Source organism: Phascolarctos cinereus, unplaced genomic scaffold (assembly GCF_003287225.1).
Source record: "Phascolarctos cinereus isolate Bilbo 61053 unplaced genomic scaffold, phaCin_HiC Scaffold_9;HRSCAF=440, whole genome shotgun sequence".
Lineage (NCBI taxonomy): Eukaryota > Metazoa > Chordata > Mammalia > Diprotodontia > Phascolarctidae > Phascolarctos > Phascolarctos cinereus.
In genome coordinates this window covers 6,561,207-6,585,002 of record NW_027556402.1, presented here as the reverse complement: position 1 = coordinate 6,585,002, position 23,796 = coordinate 6,561,207, and the positions used below count along the sequence as shown (strand labels likewise).

General features: G+C 44.8%; 2 protein-coding genes across 2 annotated transcripts; both read left to right on the top strand.

Annotated features, from left to right (window-relative positions):
* The first annotated feature begins 2,214 nt into the window (after window positions 1-2,214).
* FABP2 (fatty acid binding protein 2) lies at window positions 2,215-9,297 on the top strand. Its single transcript, XM_021008358.2, has 4 exons — window positions 2,215-2,345; window positions 5,121-5,293; window positions 7,543-7,650; window positions 8,990-9,297. Exons 1-4 carry the CDS (start codon window positions 2,279-2,281, stop codon window positions 9,038-9,040), a joined length of 399 nt encoding a protein of 132 aa, XP_020864017.1. The 5' UTR covers window positions 2,215-2,278; the 3' UTR covers window positions 9,041-9,297.
* Window positions 9,298-21,171: 11,874 nt separating this feature from the next.
* On the top strand, window positions 21,172-22,015 carry ARLN (allregulin). Its single transcript, XM_021008351.2, has 2 exons — window positions 21,172-21,440; window positions 21,818-22,015. Coding segments are annotated over exons 1-2 (225 nt in total). The 5' UTR covers window positions 21,172-21,216; the 3' UTR covers window positions 21,819-22,015.
* Window positions 22,016-23,796: the final 1,781 nt, after the last annotated feature.

Below are 23,796 nucleotides of genomic sequence, written 5' to 3'. Positions count from 1 at the left end.
AGCTTGTGAAACCCAGCCACAAAGCCATTGGCCCATAGGTGACCTGCCCCCTTGTCTTTCCCTAGAGACTGTGACAGGATGCAGGGATGCCATAGCACTATGCCACCCCTCAAACCTTTGCCCAAGTGGCATGTTGGCATAATAAAGCTCTGGTCACCACCCAGCAGAAAAACATGAGAGCAAATTACTTTTCGTTTAGTAAATACAGGGATCTTTGCCTTTTCTCTAACTGCTGATCTTACAAGCCTCTGATAGTAAAGGCTTGTTTTACAAGTTAATTACCTTGGGGAGGGGCAGAGGGAGTGGAAAGGCCAGTACAGTCTCCTTTCCAAGTTTATCTGATTTATACTGCAAAACGTATCTATTTGGGGCAGCTGGGTGGCACAATGGATAGAGCACCGGCCCTGGATTCAGGAGGACCTGAGTTCAAATCTGGCCTTAGACACATAACACTTACTATCTGTATGAGCCTGGGCAAGTCACTTAACCCCATTGCCTAGCCAAAAATAATAATAATAATAATAATAATAATAATAATAACAAACAACAATACAATAATAAAACATATCTATTCCCATACAACGGCTCTGACTTTGGGTGGCCACATCTGGAGGCAGAAAAACATCCCTCTTTGACAAGATGCTGTTTTGGGACCCAAAGACGATGCTCTTCTTTAAGCCTTGAAGGAACCTTAGGGATCATTTAGGGATCATTTAGCCCAAACCCCTTATCTTACAGAAGAGGAAAATCAGACTCCGAGCAGTTAAGTGACTGGCCTGGGGTAATAGGATCATAGATTTTGAGTTGTACGGATCCTTCAACCCCCTTGTTTTACAAATGAGTTGGGTTTTTGGGGTTTTTTTTCCTAGTCAGAATTTTATTTGAAAACATCACCGTGAGCTCTGGCCTAATGCCACACAGCATCACTGGAAACACATGTTACCATGGTTACAAAAGCAGTAAATGTCAGAAGTCAGATTTGAACCCAGGTTTTCTGACTCCAAGCAAGTGTTCTTTCCATTACCATGGTGCCTGCCCAAGATAACCGTCCCGTGGGGGCCTGCCAGTGAAGCATGGGGCACCACTGGGTGTAATAAAGAGCAATGCCTCTAGGGGGCTCCAAGCCTAGTGGGAGGCATGAGCCTCCCTCCATCATAGTAGGTATGATTCAGTAGCCGCCCAAGGACCTTCTTCAAGTTATTCCTTTGGTTCTAACCTTGCTAGACCACAGCTTCCACAAGTTTGAGGAGGGAGCCTTCATCCCAGACATCTCGATTTCCAAGACAGCCCCCATCACCAACATTACCTTCACATATGGTGACAAAAAATGGCAATGTCCTTCTTCCCTCAGAAATTTGCCTCAATGGGGCACAGGAGCACAGATTTAGAGATCAGAGAAACTTACATCAACCCACTCATTTTACAGAGGAGGAAACTGAGGCCCAGAAAGGTTAAGGTATTTGCTCAGGATGAGCAACTAGTGACACAATTAGTCTGAGGCAGAACTGTAACCCAGGCCTTCTTGGCTCCAAGCCCAGTGATGGAGCAGCTAAGGTGGTGCAATGGATAGAGATCTAACCTTGGAGTCAGGAGGACCTGAGTTCAAATCCAGCCTCAGACACTTGACACTTACTAGCTGTGTGACCCTGGGCAAGTCACTTAACTCCAATTGCCTCACCAAAAAGAAAAAAAAAGTCACATACTAATGATAAAACCCTCTAGTTTCTCCCAAAGTAGCTCTCAAGTCTCAAAGCATCTACCTAAGGCATCCATAAAAGATTATGCCAATCATCCTTGAATGATCCTTGGAAATCACTGGCCTCACTTAGGATTGGAGGCTGTGGAAAAGGAGGAAGAGGATCTAGTCACCAGATCTCTCTCTCTCTCTCTCTCTCTCTCTCTCTCTCTCTCTCTCTCTCTCTCTCTCACACACACACACACACACACACACACACACACATACACGCACACATCCTTACAGGATGTTCTCCAAACAAGTGGTAATTCCTGAAATAAATGGACCTTCAGATTCTGATTTTCTTTCAGAAATATATGTTCCCCTGCATTGCAAATGAGTGAAGTTTCAAGAGACCATTTTGGGAGGGGTTTTCAAAGAAGGCACCACCCCAAAGCTTAGCCTTGATGTAGCTTCATGAAATCTTGGACTTTAGACAGCCACATCATTGTACACATTGGTTCACAGATAAGCAGAAGAATAAATGCTCCTCAAAACCCAGTCTTGAATCTCTGGCCAAGGAGGGAAAGAACACTGAGAAACATGGCATTTGACGGCACTTGGAAGGTGGACCGCAGTGAGAACTATGACAAGTTCATGGAAAAAATGGGTAAGAATTTATTCTTTAACAGCAAATCCCTTGCTGAGCCAGGAGGCCAGATGACTGTTGAGAAACTTTCTGGTGATCTGTGAGATATCCAGCCTGTTTCTGCTAATCATTCTACTGGGTTTTCTGGTGCTATCTATCCATTGTTTGCTTCCAAGTCACCTAAGGACAATATCAAACTTTGATCTTTATAATTCCCTGCTGATTTCTTCAGGAGGGTAGATTTTGCTGGCCAGTTATTTATTTTCAGGGCTCCTGCTAGCCCCAACCCTTCCTGACTCCAAGAAGTTGCCAAGAGTTCACAAAATGCCATCAGCTCTTTAGCTCTTTTAGGTGTTAATGGATCCTGGTAATAGTTGGAAGGAGACAAGAATATTGTGAGAAAGAAATCAGGAAGGCAGGAAGGAAAGAAGGAAGGAAGGAAGGAAGGAAGGAAGGAAGGAAGGAAGGAAGGAAGGAAGGAAGGAAGGAAGGAAGGAAGGAAGGAAGGAAGGAAGGAAGGAAGGAAGGAAGGGAGGAAGGAAAGAAGGAAGGAAGGAAGGAAGGGAGGGAAGGAGGGAGGAAGGAAGGGAGGAAGGAAGGAAGGAAGGAAGGAAGGGATCATTAATTTAAAACTGAAAGGGATCTTAGGGATCATTTCATCCAACCCAGTCAGTTTACAGAAGAGGAAACTGAGGTCAAAAGAGAAAACTCTTATCTAGTTTCTCACTGATTGGACTTCTAACTCTACTCAAATCTGCAATTTTGATGGTGGGCTCTTGTTGATAAAAAGGGAATGAGACTCATAAGGGCAATGCAATTACTAAAAATTATTTTCACCTGAGGCAGAAAGAATTGATTGGGGGTGGAGTGGAGGCAGCTAACCGTGGTTGAATCAGGTTAGACAAATAAGTGCAATAACATTCAGAGAGACTGGTGTGTGCCCCTCTACTGTTTAAGGACAAAGGTGAATCCTTTGGGGAGGGGCACCATGGTGATGGGACCTGGGTTTGGTGGGCTAGAGTCAGGTAAGGGAACAGGACTGAGCCATGTAGCATCTCCCTCAGATGTCAGCACCCTGGGCCAAAGCCCACAAGCTCTGTCCTGGTTATATCTCTCATTCAAGGGATGGGAAGCAGCTCAATCAGTCTTATATTAGGAAGAATGAAATGTTCTGTCTACCGGAAGAGGGGGGTGGGGAACAAAAGCTTCGAGCACCGTCTAATTGTTTTAAGCGATGGTTCCCAGCCTTGTCTCCATGTGTCATATCTCCACATAATTTATGCAGCAGACAAAGCCAACCCTCCTCTCTGCCCTTTGAACACATCCTGGGGTAGCTGGTGGCTCAATGCACAAAGTGCTGGGTCTGGAGTCCGGAAGACTTGAGTTCAGAGCTGGCCTCAGACACTTACTAGCTGTGTGACCCTGGGTAAGTCACTTCACCTCTCTGCCTTACTCAGTTTCCTCATCTGTAAAATGAGGATAGTAACAGTGCCTACCTCCCAGAGCTGTTGTAAGGATCAAACGAGGTATTCGCAAAGTAGTTAGTCTGGTGCCTGGCACATAGTAGGCACTTAATGCATGTTTCCCTTTCCTTGGCTTTCTCAGTTCTGTGCCTTTGGGGCACAGTGGGAATATCCCTCACCACCGTCTAACGCCCAAGCCATTAATTCCCTCTTCCGGAGAATGTGTCTGGATCCCCCGTCTAACCTCAGCCCCACTCCCTCCCCTCTCTCACAGCACTCTGTTCTGCAGCTCCCCAAGACCGTTACCACAGAAAGGGGTGCATCAGAGTCATCTGGATGGGGCGTCCTGTTCTACCAGCACAGCTCCAGGAGGGGAGAAGGAAGGAAGGAAACGATCAGTTATTAAAGGCTTCCTATGTGCCAGGCACTGTGCTAAGGGCTTCACAAATACTGTCTTATCTGATTCTCTCAACAACCCTGAGAGGTAGGTGCTGCTATTATCCTCATCTTACAGATGAGGAAACTAAGGCAAGCAGGTTTAGTGACTTGTCAAGAGTCACACAGCTAGTAGGTGTCTGAGGCCAGATTGAACTCAGGTTTTCCTGACGCCAGGCCCCAGTGCTTTATCCACTACGCCACTTAGCTAGGAGGACAGAAACCACATCTCAGTCAAGCTTTTCCTCTCTCCCCACGCCATCCAGAGAGCCCTGAAATGTAGTAGGCACTCAATAATTTCACAGACAGAAGTGAATTGATTTCACCTTGTTGGTTAATAGTTGGGCACTGGATTTCAAGTCAGGAAGACCCAGGTTCAAATCCTGCCTTAGTAACTTCCTGGCTGTGACCTTGGGCAAGTTCCTTGATTTGTGTGTGCCTCAATTTCCTTGCTGGTAAAATGAGGAGGCTTGATTTGATGGCTTCTAAGGCTTTCCAGCTGTAAACAGATGAGCCTGGCGAGAGAACAGAGTGGAGCACAGAAAAGATAGCTGAGCAGCCAACTGTCCCCTCCAAGGTTATACTTTCTCTGTCTCTCTCTGTCTCTGTCTCTCTCTATCTCTGTCTCTCTCTCTCTCCCTCTCTCTCTCCCCATATCCCTTCTTTTCTTCCCTCTCCCTCTCTCCACACACCCACACACCCACACACCTACACACACACACACACACACACACACACACACACACACACACACTCTGGGGTACCATAGGATGCTTCTTATCAGAAATCAATGTGCTTATTTTACTGGTTAGAATGCCCTCACCTCACAAGGGAAGCCTGCCAGGATGCAAATCCATGGAATCTAAAGTTGGGAACTGTCACGTCTTTGATCTCACAGGCATCAATGTGGTCAAGAGAAAGCTGGCAGCCCATGACAACTTGAAGATAACGATTACCCAAACAGGAGACAAGATCGCTGTCCGTGAATCCAGCACATTCCGAACTCTGGATATTGAGTTTGAGTTCGGAGTTGACTTTTTCTACAGCTTGGCCGATGGAACACAACTTAACGTAAATCGCTTCTTCCTGAAATCATTCCCTTCTTTCTATACCACATGGAACTAACTCCCACAAACCCCTTTACTCCCCTTCAAAACTCTTGACAGTCAGTCCCAACCTGTCTGCCCAGCCCTATTATTCATTATTCCCCTTTCACTCACTTTTTAAAATTTAACTTGTTTCAATTAACAAATATTTTATTTTGCCTCCATCTTACCTTAAGAAAAAAGGGATCTATGATACAGAAGGGGTGGGAGCCAGGGTCATTTGTTCCTAACATACATTGTAATTTAGTAATGCTCTCCCTGTCCTCTTCCCACCCTGGGATCCATGATCATGGTAACCTCAACGATCTCTTGGAATTTAATTACTTTTGGGACCCAATAATTCATACTTATCTCCTCCAATTCAATGAACATTTGTTGAGTGCCTATTCTGTGCCAGGTACTATGCAAAGGACCAGAGATACAGACAAAAACATCAAACTCTGCCCTCAAACAGCATTCATTCTACTGAGGGGATGAAGCATGTACCCTGAGAAGCAGGAGAACTTGGAGGACTCACCCTCTGGTACAAGGAATCCCACTTCCTTGTTCCCCTTTCTGTTGTTGTATCTATCAAGAAATACCACATGTTCTCTAATGAGGCAGGACGAACCCTCATTTGTGGGAGATCCCAAGTTTGGCTCTGTCAAGTCAAATGTTTCTTTCTAATTAGTAAACAGCTAAGCTCATGAGACCTTATTCTTTACTGCTGTTTGCATTTTTTTTAAATTCTCAGAATGGTTAGTTTCCATTTTAAGTTTTCTTTTTTGGCTAATTTGATTCTTGAGTGTCTTTTCTTGGAAACATTATCAATTTGTGCCACTCAGAGAACCCCACCCATTAATGAAAGCATTGAGAGACTTGGGGAGAGCCTCAGCTTGCATCTTGTCAGGTGCCTCACAGCTTTATTTGAACCCTAGGTATCCATACCTGGCAGGCTCATCTAGGCTGACCTCCTTATTATACTGAGCAGGAAAGGGGCATGACCGGGGACTCACAGCCAGGTCCCCTGATTTCCAGATCAGGGTTCTTTCCAGGATACCCCACTGCTCATCTCACAAGAGTATGTGAAAAGAACTCTGCTTTCATTTTCCAGGAAGTCTATTTGCCTTTCCGTTATTTTACTTGGAGAAGGAAAGATAATTACTGTAACATAAATATGAACCTTAACAGTGAACATTAGCATCACTGATGATGCTAAATGGTTCTCCCTGGGATAAAATAGAAACTCTTCTGTCTAATTTCTAAAGCCTTATACACTCTGGCCCCCACCTATCTTTCCACCTTCAGTAAACATTATGCCCCCTCCCACTCTGTGATCCCGCCAAACTGATCTTCTCTCCGTTCTTCACCCAAAACACTCCATCTCCTGTGTGTGCCTCTGGACTGGCCGTTCCCTATACAAGGAAAGCACTCCCTCCTTACTTCTGTCTCACAAAGCACCTCTCCTCCTTTAGCTGAGTGGGAAAGTGAATAGAACACTGGCCCTGGAGTCAAGAAGACCTGACTTCAAATCTGGATTCAGTCACTTAACTAGTTGTGCGCCTCTGGCTCAGTCACTTAATCTCTCTCAGTTTCTTCATCTATAACATGTGGCTAATAATAATAATCATAAGAGCATGTTCTTCTCTGGGTCATTATGAGGATCAAATGAGCTACTATTTGCAAGTCTTCGTAAACCTTAAAACTCTCTATAAATGCTGCTTATTATTATTACTCTTAAAGGCTTAGCGCAAGCACCATCTTGTGCATGAAGTCTTTCCTGATTCCCCCAGATGCCAGTGCCCTCCCCTACAGCTACCTTTCATCTATCTACTTCATATTTATTTTTATTTATCTACTTTACATTTGTACTGATATATGTGTACATGGATATATATATATATATATATATATATATATATATACATATATACATATATACACATGTATATGTCTGAATATAGGTGTATATGTATATACGTGTACACATGTGTTTACATATGTTGGTTGTTGTCTTCCATTAGCAGGAGGCTTCTTGGGAATAGGGATGTTTCATTCTTTGTACTCATTTTCCCAGGGCTTAGCGCCTAAGAAGCACTTAATGAATCCCTTTTGATTGATTGATCTCGTAATTACACTCCAGGGGCAGGGAACCCGAGCGGCTGTCTCAATTTCTGGAATAAGCTTAGGATGCTGTTTTCTGAAGTGTCCTAAATGCATTTGCTTTATGTGTAGGGGAACTGGAATTTGGAAGGGAACAAGCTTGTTGGCAAATTCAAACGAGTGGATAATGGAAATGAACTGAACACCGTTAGAGAAATTGTAGGGGATGAAATGGTCCAGGTGAGTTATTTAAAAATCATGATACCCTAGAGAGAATAAAGTCTTAACAACTGAATTGTATTATTATTCATGATTACACAGTAAGAAAAAGCCTTCTCCGATTCCTCTTTGGGGATAGTAACCCTGTGGTCTTCAGGGCCCTGTCAGTGAGGGCCAAGCTCTGACAGGCCCTGCCAGTTGTGGGAGTCTTTGCATATGGGTCTGGCATGACTACATATTGGTCATTTGGGAATCAACCAAATTGACTCAGGGAGTTTCGTTTTGGAGTTGAATGCAAAAGGATGACTTTTTCAGCCACGACAACTCTTCAGGACCTTTAGCTAATGGGATCTATGCTCATCAAAAGGGCACCCACACTGACAAAGCCCAGGATATGTGAAGCCATCCAACAGTCAAATGAAATGATGGCTTAATGTATAATAAGCATGAGTTAATGCAGGATTCCTGTCAAAACTTGGTTCATTCCTTGGGTCTGGCCCCAGGACTCTTACTAGCTGTGTGACCCTGGGCAAGTCACTTACTCTCTGTCTGATTCATTTTCCTCAGCCATGAAATGAGGAAAATAATAACATCTACCTCAAAGGAGACAAGAATTGTAAAGCGCTTAGTATGATGCCTGGCACATAGTCAGTGTTTAATAAATGCCTGTTTCCTTTTTCCTTTCCTAATCAAGGTATTTTGAAGTGCAGGTGCCTATTAAGGGGATGGCAAATCGATCAATATTTAAATAAAATGAATGAATATAAATCATCTATCTCTTAAGAAATGAAAATTTAAGAATTTTAAAGAAAATTTAAGAAAGAAAAGAAAATTAAGAAATTTTTATTTATTTATGTTTTTTTCATGATTTTAAAAATTAATTTATTTTGATTTATCAACAATCACTTCCATATGCTTTTGAGTATAAAATTTTTCTCCCCCTTCCTTCCCACCACCCTCCCCAAGACAGCACACAATCTGATATAGGCTATACATATACATTCCTATTAAACATATTTTCACATTAATGATGTTGTAAGTAAGAATTAGAACCAATAGGAGGAACCATCAGAAAGAAGAAACAAAACTCAAAAGAAAAAAAAATACACATAGTATGCTTTGATCTGTATTCAAATTCCATAGTTCTTTCTTTGGATGTGCATAGAAGAAAATTAACATATTTAAGAAATTGAAACTTAAGAAATGAAAAAAGAAATTCTCTTTTCTTTGTGACGTACTACTGCCAAATGAAAAGAGAGTATTTACTACTGACTGATTTTTAGAAATTATGATCAATATTGATTTTCATCTCGCTGGTTAAATTTTAACAAGCATCATTTTCATGTTTGTTAACTTTCAGAGCTATACATACCAAGGCGTGGAAGCCAAGAGAATCTTCAAAAGAGCTTGAAAATCACTCTGGGGAGCGTGACCCAAAGCACTTCCAAAGCAGCTGGTTTTTATTTTTGTTTTTGTTTTTGTTTTTACCCATCAACTCAACTATAAACTTATTCCTAGATTCCTTCTCCTCTATCCAGTAACCGATTGTTGCAATGTTCAGTCTCACTAAAGGAAAAGAAGCAAAGGCCAATTAGGATTGACTATGTTTTGCATGCATGCTCTCAGACATATTAGAACATGTAGTATTTTTTTAAAGGAAAATAAAGACAGCCAAATTCCTTTCATCCTGACTTCAGTGACATAGAAACACACAGAGTCTTATACAGAGTGAATGTTTGATGTGTTTGTCAAACGAATGAACAAATGAAAAAGGTGCACATATTACATACCAACACACCCTCTCCCCCTAAATGCACCCTTACCCTCTTCCAACCCCAGGCCTTTGTTCATTCCATTCCTTGTCACTACAATATTTTCCCTCTCCTTCTTTACCTGTTGAATTCCTACTCATCCTCCCCAGGCTGACCCAAATGGCATCTCTTCCCAGGAACTCACAAGGGAGTTACTAAGGCTGGAAACATTCGTTTCTTCAGATTATTCATTAATTACGTGGCCTCTGGGAGGGAAACAGCCAAGCAACAGAAGGCTGCTAAGGGCCTAAGGACTCCTTTCGGGCTTATCAGACAAGCACACAGCACCACCAGCCATGTGCTTATACTGCAAGCTGTCATTGACACCTGTAGGGAGGGGGGGTCAAACGGATGAGAGGAGTGGGAAAAGCAAGTTCTCTCCTCTTACACCTGAAATCCATTCAGTCAGTCAAGAAGCATTTATTAAGCACTTACTGTGTGCTAGGCACTGACCTAAGTGCTGAGAATGTAAAGAATAGGATTTGCCCTCAGAATCTCACATTCTAATGGGGGATCCATGAAAATCACATACAAGATACAAACAGGGTAGATGGAAGGTGATGCCCTAGCTTCATAGGGGAAGCACTAGCAGCTGGGGGGAGTGGAAAAGGCCTCCTGCCCAATGTGGCATTTGAGCTGAAGTGTGAAAGGAAGTTAAGAGAGAGAGGAGGAAGAATACTCCAGGCACAAGGAGCATGCAAAGGCATGGGAATAAGAGACAGTGTCATGTGTAAGGAATAGTAAGTGGGCCAATGTCTAAACCTTAGTGTTCATGCAGGGGTGAAAAGAGATAGAAGATTAGCAAGAGAGTGGGAGTGATTATGGGGGCATCCTGCTGAGAAGATAGAAAGTTTAAAATGAAGGGTATGTGGAGAAGACTCTGCTTTGTCAAGGAAAAGAACCAACCATTCATGCAAGACAGGGCTGAAGGAAGAGGCAGTAAGAGAACATATGTGAGAGATGTGAGGTGAGTAGGAGAGAAGATGGAGTTCTCAGTGGCCTCAATCTTTTCAGGGAAGTATGAAGTGAGCTCTTCAGCTGCGGGGGAGATGGAGGGGGTGCTTCACAGGCTTGAAGAAGGGGCAAAACCATGCATTGTGGAGAGTGGGATAGTAGGTTGTGTAGGCCTGTTCTAGGGCAAAGAAGGCTTAGACTGAAGAAAGTGAAGGAAAAAATAGGTAATCGTTTCTATCCTATTTTGACCCTGAGTCCCCTCTGCACCATTAGGAAAAGGAAGTGTGATTGCTTTAAATAAACACTAGGGTAGATGCTGAAAAAAAAGGGAAAATACCCCAGAAAGCATAGAGGGACCCTCTTTCATGAGCCCACCTTCATGAAGTAGGAATCATTCACACTTGGATGATGCCCCAAGATCACCACAATCACCATACCCTCTTGTAAAGTTCACATTCTGGTAGAGGAGGTAACACATGGAAAGTTTCACCTACAACTCACATGCAAAGGTCCCATGGTCCTTAGAAGACAGCAGCAAAGCAGATGGTGCTGCCTCTTCTTTAATGCCATTTCCACTGACAAAATCATATTAGTTTCTGATGTTTAGCCATATGGCAGAGCCAAGGACTTGAGTGGCAAGAATATTCTTCCCTGTATTTGGTTTCATTGTTTGGTACAATTCCTGGCATATCTACGTGCTTAATAAATGTTTGTCGATTCGCTTGTTGACCTATAAGCTTTCAGGGCTCCCAGTATGGTCTGATGTAGGGCAAAGTTTGATCACTTTTATCCTGATGAAAAGATGAGAGCTGAATAGAGTCTTTGAGGCACAAACATAGATAGAAGACAAGAGAAAGCTAGAAAGGAATATATATCTGGAAGAGGCTAAGTAATAATCACATGTTTACATTCTAATGGGGAAAGAGAGGAGTGTTGCTTCAGAATCCCAATGTTTTAGGGGTCATCTTGTCGTTGTTTTGAAGAGGACCAATGACATCACGGGGTGATGTCTGGACTCTAGTGTGAATTGGATTTAAGTGAGGGAGAGTTGTACTAAGTAGTCAGCCTCACTCTCTCTTCCAGAGTCATCGAAGTCCAGCAGCAAGACAAGAGTCAGGACGACTGGCGATGGCTCAGGATGCAGTGGATGACCTTAGCGTCTTATTTGTCTGACCAAACTCTAAGTGCTCCATAGCACCTGCATTAGCCACCTCCATGGTTGTTGGAACAAATTGTTCTCATCCACCCATTCCCCTTGGGGGAAGTCTTCCCATGCTTGGGGTAGACACCCCTAACTCACACATGGGTTTGTGGCCTGTCGCTTAAGCCTGACATTAAACCTGGTTTAGCCCACCTGCCAAGATGATTTTTCTGGGTTGTGGCCACTGTACATGCTACAGCTTCTTGGAGACACAGGTGAGAGTTGGGTGAATCAGATGGACACCAAAGGTGGATGAGCAGCCCTGGAAAGGGCTTGGCAAGCCCTCATACCAAAGGTGCTAGTTCTTCCCGACTGCCTCACTTACAGAGTTAAGAAAGGTATAAAGATTCATGTCGATTCAGCGTAACTTACCACGTGAATAAGGAAAACACATTCCAGTCTTACCTCTTGTTAGTCTCATCTCTTCCCAGGCTGGGAAGAAACACAACTCCCAGGCTTTTCACAGCTCCATAGCCTTGCTATGATGACTGTTACATCAGGAACACACTCTCATCTCATTTCTGCCAGTTCCTTCTCGGTTCAGCTCAGGAATCACCTACTCAAAGACTTCCTTGACATTTAAATCTCTGCCCAATTTGGGCTCTTACCAACCTTGCTAGACTTGCAGCATATTTCACCCCTTCACACCTTCTTTTTCAGTCATGATGACCTGCTAAGTGTTCCATGGATAGGACATGCCACCTCCTGCTTCCATAATTACACAGATGGCCTGCCTCTATGTGACTGCCATGCATCTCTCCCTTCTAAAAATAACTTTGTATTGGCTTTGTGTATACTTTTTATTTACTTATCTGTGTGAATGACTTACACTCCAGGAGTATCTAAGTTTCTTGAGGGTAAGGACTGTTTTGTCTTTGCATTCTCAGCACCTAGGACAGTGCCCTAAACAGAATACTGTTTAATAAGCATTTGAGAAATCACAATAATTGACTTAAGCCAAAATCAATTGACAATATTCTTTCTCTCCCCTCACCCTTACATTCTCCCAAAATGCTTTGGATCTCTTCTTTGTTCTCATCACACCTTCCTTTGCAGACATATTTATGTTTAGGTAAGATCAGATTTAACCTGCTTGTAAACCCCCATGGGCACAGACTATGCCTTTTTTTTTAATCTTTGAATCTTCATTCTGAGCACAGGGCCTTGAACAAAATAAGTACTTAACATCTATCTGTCTGTATATCTATGTCTGTCTATCTATCTATCTATCTATCTATCTATCTATCTATCTATCTATCTATCGGTGTCTAGGATGTTTATATCTATATAACTATATATGTGTGTGTATACATATACACGTACATTTTAGACACACACACACACACATATATATATATATACATATATATATATATATGTATATATATATATGTACACACACACATATATGTAGTATCTAAAATGATGCTGGATTTCGAGACAGAAAAACTGGGTTCAAACCCTGTCTCTGCCACTTAATACTTTTACAACATTGGGCAAATAACTTAGCTTATCTGAATTTCAGTGTCCTCAACTATAAAATGAGGGGGTAAGGTTGGGCTACCTCTCTGGCCCCTTCCAGCCCTAATATCATGACCCTGTTTTCTTCCAATCCTTTAGAATTAAAGGAAAAGAATGACAGGAAGCTAGAGGAGAGAGAGAGTGTGGGAGTTATTCACAAGCCATCAGCCCAGATTCAAGGTCACATGCTCTTAACTGTGGACAGTGTAACTTGTTCTCTTCAAATAATTTGGCCAGAAATAAAGAGAAAACTTTCCCCATAATTGTGTAAAATAGAGCCTACTATTATTTAATAAGGCTTCGTGAAGACCAAACACTTAGATTAATATGAGGAAGAAAATTGAGAATGGACATAAAAGGTAACTATAGATGAAGATGAACACAGGTAACACTTGTGTTCATTTTTTTAGGTTATACGTGTGTATTCATGCAAAACATTTCTATATTAGTCATGCTGTAAAAGAAAACAGACAAAAAAACTCAAGAAAAATAAAGAAAGTTTAAAAAGTGTGCTTCAGTCTGTATTCAGACACTATCAGTTCTTACTCTGGGGATGGGTAACATTTTTCACCAGAAAGTCCTTCAGAGTTTCTATCATTGGAATTGTTTTCTGTTGTTTGCTCAGTTTTCCAGTTTATTTCTTGATTTTTAACTCTTTGTTTAAGTGTGGCTGTGCTTGCAGGGCGGTGGGTGCACTGACCCAAGCTTCAGGAATTTGGTACAGCTGTTTTCCAAGGTACTTCCAGGGATCTGTATGATCTAAGGAGAGGTGTTTCCTCCTCTCTTGGCCTGTGCTCTGGTCTGTGAGTGAATGCAAGCACTCTTTTCTGCCCTGGAAGTCTGAGGAGGGTCCCTGTTCCACTGAAGCCACAAGCTTTGCTATGCTAGTGCCCCTCCTTGCCCTGGGACTGCCACTCAGGACTGTGACCCAGATCTGAGTATGGGCAAAGCAACAGAGTCCTGCCTCAGTACTAACAAAGAGACCTTGTAGTCTCCTTTTGACCAGTTGTTTGACTCCCTTCCCATCTGTGAGTTGAGAGTTCTGGAAGCAGCTGACGCTGCTGCTGATTCAGTGGCTCCCAGAGGCTGTTTCTGGTTGTGTGTGGCTTGCACTGGACTGTGCTCCATTCTCACCCCGGTGCAACAGACTCTTGCTGCGGACCTTCTAAGTTGTGGTTGATTGGAAAATTTATTCACCCCATCCTTTTGTGGGTTCTGCTGCTCCAGGAATTGTTTTATGGCATTATTTAAAGGTTTTCAGAAGGGTTTTGGGGAGAGCTCAGGGGATCTTGGCCCACAACCAATACTTGTATTCTTAAGAGAAGTCCCTGACTAGGCAGAGAAACCTTTACATTGAGATAATAGGAAAAACCAATCAAAATTTCATAGATGAGTCCTCTTCAGAATTGGTCCCTCAAATAGGCAGGCAGGAGCAGAGAGATGTAACTAAGATGGCCAGTTTCTCTCCACGGCACTGAAATATTTAATGGGATGTCAGAACTTGCGGTCCCTTTAGCTATATAAAAACAACTAAGTTTAGCACCTCATTAGTCTGAATAATTAGGTGGAGTAAAAACTTGTCTAATGGTGGGCTTCAGGGAAGCTGCATTCTAGAGGAATTCCTTTCCAGCCTGCCTACAGCCCCCATACATAACTCAAATGGGTCAAGGGAACATTTGTACTTTTTGCCCAGAATTAAACATTGCTGGATACATTTCTGAATTTGAGGGGTAGGCAGAAGTTAGTGAGGGTGATAAGAGTATTCGGGGCAGCTACGTGGTGCAATGGATAGAGTGCAAAGCCTGGAGTCAGGAAGACTCGTCTTCTGGAGTTCAAATCTGGCCTCAGACTCTTACTAGCTGTGTGACTCTGGGTAAGTCAAGTGACTTACACAGGGTAAGTACCCTGTTTACCTCAGTTTCCTCATCTATAAAATGAGCTGGAGAAAGAAACAGCAAACTAATCCAGTATATTTGCCAAGAAAACCCCCAAAAGTTGTCACAGTCAGACACAAATGAAAACAACCAAACAACAACAAATAAGAATGTTGTTCCCTAAAAAAATATCAACAATACCTCATAAGCTCTAGTCTGTTCATTTCCTTCTGCCATGGAATGTCTGCGGGCAGGATTTTCCTGTTATATTTAAAGTATTGCTCGTGACTCAAAAGCTTGTGGCCATTTTGGTAGATTCCCTCACCATTGGCTCATGGGTCCCATCCAGGAAACTAGGGAAACGCTATATCCCTAGTATCCCATCTACACACATCCTCTTCATACTGAGAGTATTCCCTATACATAAGCACCTTACTCACCATATTGCAGGAGAAAGATTTATTAAAAGAAAGAAAGTTAAACAGATCCTTGAATGATAACTCATTAAGACCAAAGAAATATGTAAATCTCCAGGGTTTTTTTTGTCTCTCTTTTTCTCCTGCTTTCCCTTCAGGCCAGGTCCCATCTCAGCCTGCTGCCTCTTGCTGGAACACAGATGGTATTCCTCATGACCTGTACCATAGTCCTCTTCCAACAGCCTGAAGTTTCTCCAGCCAGATGAAAGTGAATCATAGGCTCTCCAGAATTAAAGCCAAAAGAATTCTTCCTTAAAAGCGTCAAGATTATCCCTTTCATTGCAGTCTCTAGCTCCCTCCAGACCTTGGACACCATCTTCCAAAGGTGGGACAATGAAAGAAATCCCAGAGTCCTCTTCTCTTCCTCCAACTCTGCTGAGCCTCACCAGTTACCAGACTCACTTGTCATACCTGAGGATGGACACATTTTATTTTTCCTGGTGGCTCAAATGGGAGGATCATTTGCTACAATAACATTATAGACAAAAAGAATTGTGAGGCAATGTGGTAGAGTGGGTAAGGCATAGGACTGGGAGTCAGGAAGTCCTAAGTTCAAATCCTGCTTAAGACATATGAATGAATGAATAAACAAAAGAATAGGGAAAAAGCATTTATAAAGCACTTATTATGAGTAAAGCATTGTGCTAAGCACTGGAGATACAAATAGGAAAGTATGAAGGTCCCCTGCTCTCAAGTTCCCATTCTAATAGAGACAGGCAATACACTTAGAAAGTTTCAGCTGATAGAAAGGCCCCATGGTCTTGGGGTAGGAGTATAAACAATATAATAATGTTTCTTCTTTAAAGTCAGTTCCACTGACACACTTCTCTATTTTTCAGATGGTGACCACTTGCCAGTGCCAAGGATTTGGGGGAGGAGAATCTTCTTTCTTGGGTCTTCAGTAGCAATGACGTGGCCCCCATGGGAGCTACTGTCAGCTCCCAGCTCCACACGGAAGGGCTTCGGTGTATGACACTGGGGCAGGAGTGGTCAGGGAAACCCTGCCTCAATCAAGAAGAGGATGGGCACCAAGTGTTGTCTGGTCTTGGTAGGCCATCGGCCTGTGAAGTATGAGGACAAAGTTACTGGGTGTTTTCCTTCTCCCCAGCTTTGACTCTTCTTTCCAGACTTCCCTTCCTTTCCTTCTCCTATCTTCACCAGTCACCACTTCCCTCGTCCCGGTGGTGCGCCTCTCTGGTTGGTCACCATTTATTCTCCCACTTTTCTCAAACAGGACATGAATGGAGGGGAGGGAGTGGGGTGTGGAGACCTCAGAATCCACCACAGAGGCAGGATCTGTGTCAACTGCCTTCCTTCCAGTACCTGGCAGTGAGTGGCTCTTAGAGTGTCTCAAATCGCCAGCAATTATAGAATAACATGTGGTGTGTGTTGGGGGAGGGACAATAAGCATTTATTAAGCACCAGCTATTGGGCATCTCACTCTTTCTTCAATGCAAAAGTCCAGTTTCCCAGCTCCTTGCCTCTTCACTGGCTTTACAAATATAATCTCATTTGATGCAAATGAGCAGAAGTGAGACGACCTGGGCTCACATTCTGTTTCTGCCCACTTCCTAGTAATAGGACCGTGGGCAAATAATGTCCCCTCCCTGTCTCAGTCTGCCCTGATGTGTGAGATGGGGACTCAAAGGCCTGTAGGAAACATGTCACCAAGGTGTGGCAAGCCTCAGATGGAATCCTGCAGGTTAAATGCTTTGCAGACTTTCAAGGGGTGTACATAAATGTCTGCTGTTTGTGTTTCCACCTCCTGGGCCTTACTCTGGGAACCTAGCTGTTCAGGAGCCTATTCCCAATCCTCAGTTCTCTCCATTGTCACCTTTTCCTATGTTTTCTTCCTCTTCCTTTCAAAATCAGGTGCCTCCTCCTTTCTTCTGCCTTCCTGTTGTCAGGGCAGCTGGGGGCGCCATCGTGCATAGAGCGCTTGGCCTGAATTCAGAAAGACTCATTTTTCTGAGTTCGAATCTGGCCTCAGACATTTTTACTACCTGTGTGACCCTGGAAAAGTCACTAAACCCTGTTTGCCTCAGTTTTCTCATCTGTAAAATGAGCTAGAGAAGGAAACGGCAAACCACTCTGGTATCTCTGCCAAGAAAAGCCCAAATGGGGTCACTGAGAGTCAGACTAAATAACGAAACCTTCTCTGAGCCTCAGCTTCCTCTTCGGTAACAGTAGTGTGTTGAGCAAGATGATTCCTAAAGATCCTCTCTATTTCCCTAACATTACCAAAAGTAAGACTTGTAGATCCCAGAGCTGGCAGGGCCCTTCAGAAACCATCCGGTCCGACATGAATCTGAATCTGAATCTGACAAGAAGTCCTTGCAGTGAGTGCTTCAGGCGAGGGGCAGCTCACTCCCTCCTAAGGCATACATCTAACTTCAGCAGCACTCTAATAGTTGGAAAGTTTTCGTTACCCTGAATTGAAATATGCCCCCTCACAAGCTCCTTCCTATTGCTCATAGCATTTTATCAATGTGAACATTGATTAAAATGTAGGTTGTAAGCTCCCTGAGGGCAGGGAATGTTTCATTTTCTCTTTTGTATACCTAGCATTTGGCACACAGTAGGTGCCAAATAAATGTTCTGGGTTGGATTCTTCATTTGGGGGGTTTTTGCTTGATCGATTGAAGTGCTCAGGACCTGGGGCAGATCTCTGGGGCACTCTCCTTCTTCCAGACTGGAACTGAAGACTCCCTTTTGGGTTCAGAATTCAGCCCGTTCTGAATCTACTTAAAGGAACTCTCACACAGCCTAATGATCTCCCCATCTCATTTATGAAAGAGTAAGAGACACTTGGTTTGACACTTTGCTGACATCTCGGCATGCTATACTTAATTCAAACATTCCTCTGATCTAGCAGGCTGATATTCTTGTCTGGAAGGGGCCAGAAGTCAGTCTGGCAGGCTGTGCTTTGACGAAGCCAGGCTGATTCAGGGCTCAACAGTCAGTAACACCAGAGGACACTTCCAGCGCTTGCTAACTCCTTTCTGATCAGCCCTGGCTAATCAGAACCAGCTCCACAAGTATTTCTGTTTCGCATTCAGAGATCTCTCCCCTTTGTGTTCACTCCTTGCAATCCACCCCAGTCCACTAACAGCCCTTTGTTTCAGGGGCCTCAGCTATCTACTTAACACTCTCTATCCATCCTTCTCAGGCTTTTTAATCCCATTTCCCCCCAATCTTCTGAAGGTCACTGGGATCCCTTCCAACGCTCAAATTCTCCAGTAGTCATGGAGAGGAAAGGGGTAGGGAGAGTAAACAAATGCCTCTGTTTCTCCACAGATCCAGACTTAAGCACTATTGGTAAGGCACGTGAGTAGGGCTTGGTTATAGGATGTAGGCTCATTCAGTTGAAATCAATCAATATTTTTAAATAGTCAGTGGGTACGAAACATTGTGCTGGGTGTTAGGAATATGAAGATAGATAACATCTACTATGTTCTCCAAAAGCTGGTCATCTAACGGGGAGAAGAGGCAGATACGTACACATGTAGGATTGATGGGGGATTGAGGTGAGTATAAAGAGGGCGAGATACCAGACTCTGACAGCAGCCTAAAGAAGGCTGCATGGAGGAGGTGGTGACTGAGCTGGGTTTGGCAGGTCAGTGGGACAGCATGGAGAGTGACTCAGTTTAACTGGAAGGTAGTACACAGGAAAGAGCAGCTGGGTGGTGTAGCGGGCAGAATCGTGGGCCTGGAGTCATAAGACCCGAGTTCAAATCTGGCCTCAAAGACTTACTAGTTGAGTGACCCTGGGCAAGTCACTTATCCCTGCTGCCTCAGTTTGCTCATCTGTAAAATGAGCAGGAGAAGGCAATGGCAAACCACTCCAGTATCTTTGCCAAGAAAACCCCAAAGTGGGATCATGGAGAGTTGGACACAACTCAAACAACTAAACAAAACCTTCACAAACAACAGTGTACAGGAAGAGGAGTAAGGTGAGATCTTATGTCTTAGCACTTACTGTGTGAAACAGATCCAGAGCCAGAAAGCCCTTAAGTCCAACCCCCTTGTTCTAAAGATGGGACCAGGATGGGTGAGTGGTTTGCCCAAAGTCATAAGATGACAAGCACAAAAGGTGGGAAAAAGAACCCACATTCTGACTCCAGAGCTTGGGTTCTTTCTGTTCTACCCTCTGCCTCAGTCGTGGAGAGATTCTCTGGCCAACAGCTCTCAAGAAACTAAAGAAGGAGGGAAGCAAGCATTTATTAAGGGCTACATGTGCAGGCACTGTGCTAAGCACTGGGGATACAAAGAGGGAAAAGACAGTCCCTGCCCTCAGGGAGCTTACAATCTAATGAGTCTCATTTGGGAGGAAGGCATTTCATTCCTATTTTACAGATGAGGAAACTGAGGCAGGATAAGGTAAAGTGACTTGCCCTGGGTTACACAGCTAACAAGCGTCTCAGGTCTCCCAACTCCAGGCCTAGCACTCTATCCACTCAGTCATGTAGCAGCTTTTATGTACAGGTTCAACCAGCCCAGGGAATGGAGTGGCTAGCAGTCTGTTTGCTATGATTGCATATGTGGGAGTGCAAGAAACTGGGGTCTGTTGTGCTGAATGAGGCTGTTGCTTCAGGGTTCCTGGGAAAGGGCCTGGGGACAGCTTCATTACACTCCATTTTCTCTCTCTTTTCCTCTCCTCTCTCCTTTTCTTTCTTCTTCTCTCCCTCTCTTTTTCCTCTCTCCCCTCTCTTTCTTTCTTTTCTCTTTTATCCCCTCTTTCTTACCTGTTTCCTTTCTCTACCTCTCCATTTTCTTTTTTCTACTCTATCTTCCTCCCTTTCTTTCCCCTTTCACTCCCTCTCTTTTTCTTTCTCCTTTCTCTCCTCTTCTCTCTCTTCTCCCTTTCCCTCTCTTTTTCTTTCTCTTTCTCCCTTTCTTTCCTATCTTTCACTTCCTCTCTCCTTTTCTCTCACTCTTCTCTCTTCTCTTTTTTCTTTCATCTTTCTCCATTTCTTTCCTGTTTCACTCCCTCTCTCTTTTTTCTCTCCTTTTCTCTCTCCTCCCTCTTTTTCTCCTCTACCTTCCTCCCTTTCTTTCCTTTCTCTCTCACTTCCTCTCTCCTTTCTTTCCTCTTTTCCCTCTCTCTTCTCTCCTCTTTTTCTTTTCTTTCTCCATTTCTTTCCTCTTTCACTCCCTCTCTCTTTTTGTCTCTTCCCTCTTTCTCCTCTTCTCCTCCTTCTCCTCTCTCTCTCTCTCTCTTTCTTCCTTTCCTCTCTTCCTCCTCTTTTCTCTTTCTCTTTCTCCATTTCTTTCCTCTCTCTTTCACTCCCTCTCTCCTTTTCTCTCCTCTTTTCTCTCTCTCACTTTCTCCTCCTCTATCTTCCTTTATTTCTCTTCTTTCACTCTCCTTTCTCCTCTCTTCCCTCTTTTCCTCTTTTCTCTTTCTCCCTTTCTTTCCTCTTTCACTTCCTCTCTCCTTTTCTCTTCTTTCTCTCTCTCCCCTCTTTTTTTCCTCTCTCTTCCTCCCCCTCTCCTTTCTCCTCTGTCTCCCTCTCTTTTCTCCTCCGCCCCAAGACAGGACTCTAGTGTCTGACAATCCTGAACCCTGGATTCTTATCAGCAGCACCTGGAGCTCGCCCTGCTCTCTCCATAGGGACGGGGCGGGCCCCAGAGGCGGGGAAAGACGGGAGGGCGGGGCCCCGTCACGTACGCACGCTAGAGCCCCCCACTGCGCCTGTGCAGTCTGGCGCGCCTGCGCAGTCCGTAGGGAGCAGTGCGGAAGGGCGAGGATGGCGGCGGCGGAGCCTCGTCGCGGCTGGGGCTCGGGAGACTCTGAAGGACCCGGGCCCCGCGTGCGGGCCGGAGGCGGCGGCGGCCCCGAGAAGGAGGAGGAGGAGAAGCGGGAGCCCCGGTGCCCGCAGCACGAGCTCACCAAGCACTCGTACTGGTTCGACCTGTGGCTCTTCCTGCTCTTCGACCTGGCGCTATTCGTGTTCGTCTACCTGCTGCCGTGGTAAGGCTGGGGGCGCGGCGGGGGGGCATGCCGGGGGAGGGGGTGGGGCGCGCGGCGCGGGGCGTGTGTCTGCGGGGGGGTCCCCGAGGAGGGGCCGGGGCCGGGGCGCCTTCTCCGGCAGCTGCTCTCGCTCACCCCTGGCCTACACCGCCCGCAGCTGGGGCTGGGCCCGGGAGTGGGCTAAGGGAGCCGCGGTCGTGGTGCGGAGGACTCGCGGACCCGGTGCGTGGCTCGGGGCGCAGAAGCCCGCTCTGCTCCCCAGGGTTTCCCGGGACCCCCCAGAACGAAGCGCTTCTGGAGGCCGGGCGGTTTGTGGCGGGGCCCCGGTGACTGCGCTGCTCGAAAGCTCCCGAACCGGCCGCTTTTGTGTCTTGCAGACCGACGAGGGGACTGCGAGAGTCGGGCCGGGATCGCCCGCGGAGGCCTCCGGGCGCTACATTGTTGCGGAGCGATGATAACTTGTATCCGCTGGCTGGAAGCGCTTAGTGGAGCCGAGCCATTCTGTCATTGGACGCGTCTTTACGGGGAGTGGTGTTTAAGATAAAATCTTTGCTATTGGAAGAAAAATGCAGAAACGTGTTTTTGTGTGTTCATGACGCGCTTACTGATGGAAGCATAAACTTTGGCCCTCGAACGATGTGGGTGGTGGTGGTGCCTAGGACAGACAGATGTTGGCGGCTTGGGTTTTGATGGTAAAGCTGCTCAGAAGCGTAGCTGGCATGTATAGTTCTTAAAAGTTTATAGAACTGAGTGTTGCAGAGTGCACCTCTCCCCACAGCTGCTCGGTCCGCTAGGGAAACCTTCGCCCTCAGTGATGTCGTGTGGAAGAAGGTGGGGACCACCACCGTGGAGTAGAAAAGGCCCCTTTTGCCTAAGGCCTTTGGCCGACAGGGGAAGGGGCCCGGACCACAAACAGATGAGTCACTGGGAGAGATGGGTGAGGATCAGTTCCATCCCACACCCTTATGAAGGGCCTACTGTAGAAAGGGCTGCCAGGTGTGCTGAGGGCCTAAAGCCAAACTGTACTTGCCTGCCCCTAAGGAGTTTACATTCCACTCAATAAATACATCTTCTCAGGCGACTGATAGAATAGGGAGTGAAGGGGGGTACGAGACTGCACAAAGAAGGTGGTACTGAGGTGCTAAGAGAGAGGGATTCTGAGGCCAGAGAAGAGAGAACACATCTCAGGCTTGGGGGGATGGAGAGATGGCCTGAACATGGGTCGGATATGGGTGGCAATCCTGGACGATAGCTGTTATCCAGGTTGGGTGGGATTCTTTATGTAGAGTCGTCAAGTTCTTAAGCTTAGGTGTGGGGAGTGACAGCCCCATACCTTAGGAAGAATATTTTGGCAGATTGAAGGATTAATTAGGAGGTCTGGGAGAGACCACAGAACATTCTTCAGAGCTTTGTGGTCAGGAGTGAAGCTTGGATTGGCAGAAGCTTTGCCTACAGGTACCAGAAACCGAGGTGGGCCTACTACATGATAGGGAAGCTGGTTGGACATTCACTGGAGTCCCTCCCCACGGAGTTATAATCACCCCAGGCCCTTTCCCAGCCCTTCTGCTTTCTGCATCTTTTGTCAGGCATGGCAGATAAAGTAATTTACACTGAAATGATACAGGACCAATCAGAGTGCTGCTGGGCTCGGGCGGGAATTCCACTTTAGACGAAGTGTAGGAGTAACTGGCTTGGGGGAGCAGTGGTTAGGAGGATCTTCTTTCCCTGTTCTAAGAGGCCCAGTGAGGGAGAATGGAACTCCTGCACTTAGTGAGCGATAAGGACCTATATATAGGATCTTGGGCAAATCAGTCACATTTCTCAGCCTTGGTTTATCTGTAGAGAGCGTCTTGGTCTGGGTCAGTGGGTTCAAGAACTTGAGTGAGGAAAAATCGACATTATTTTCATTAACTTTTTCACAAATTGTGTGTGTATGTGTGAGAAATACACATTTAGACCTCTGAAAAGAGGTAGAGGCTCTATCACATTTTCAAAGACTCCTGACAGAAAAAATGATTACAAAGCCCTGGAATAGATGAACAGTTTAAACAGGATAAAACTCTAGGCCTTTCCCTTCCAACTATAAATTTTACAGTAGAATTAGGCAAAAAAAGCCTCAAGTTTATGGCAAACATTACATACTTACATGGATCCAAGGCAAGATCCTTTAATAATGAAAAATTATTTTCTGCTTTTGGTAGAATTAAGTATTTCCCAGGAGGTAGGGTGATTTTTTTTTAAATTAGAAACTTTTCTGAAGTTTTCAATTTAATGATATGTTGCTTGCCTTCTTCATGGGTAGGGAGGGGAAGGACTAGAGGGAGAGAATCCAACATTTAAAAACGCTAAAAATAAG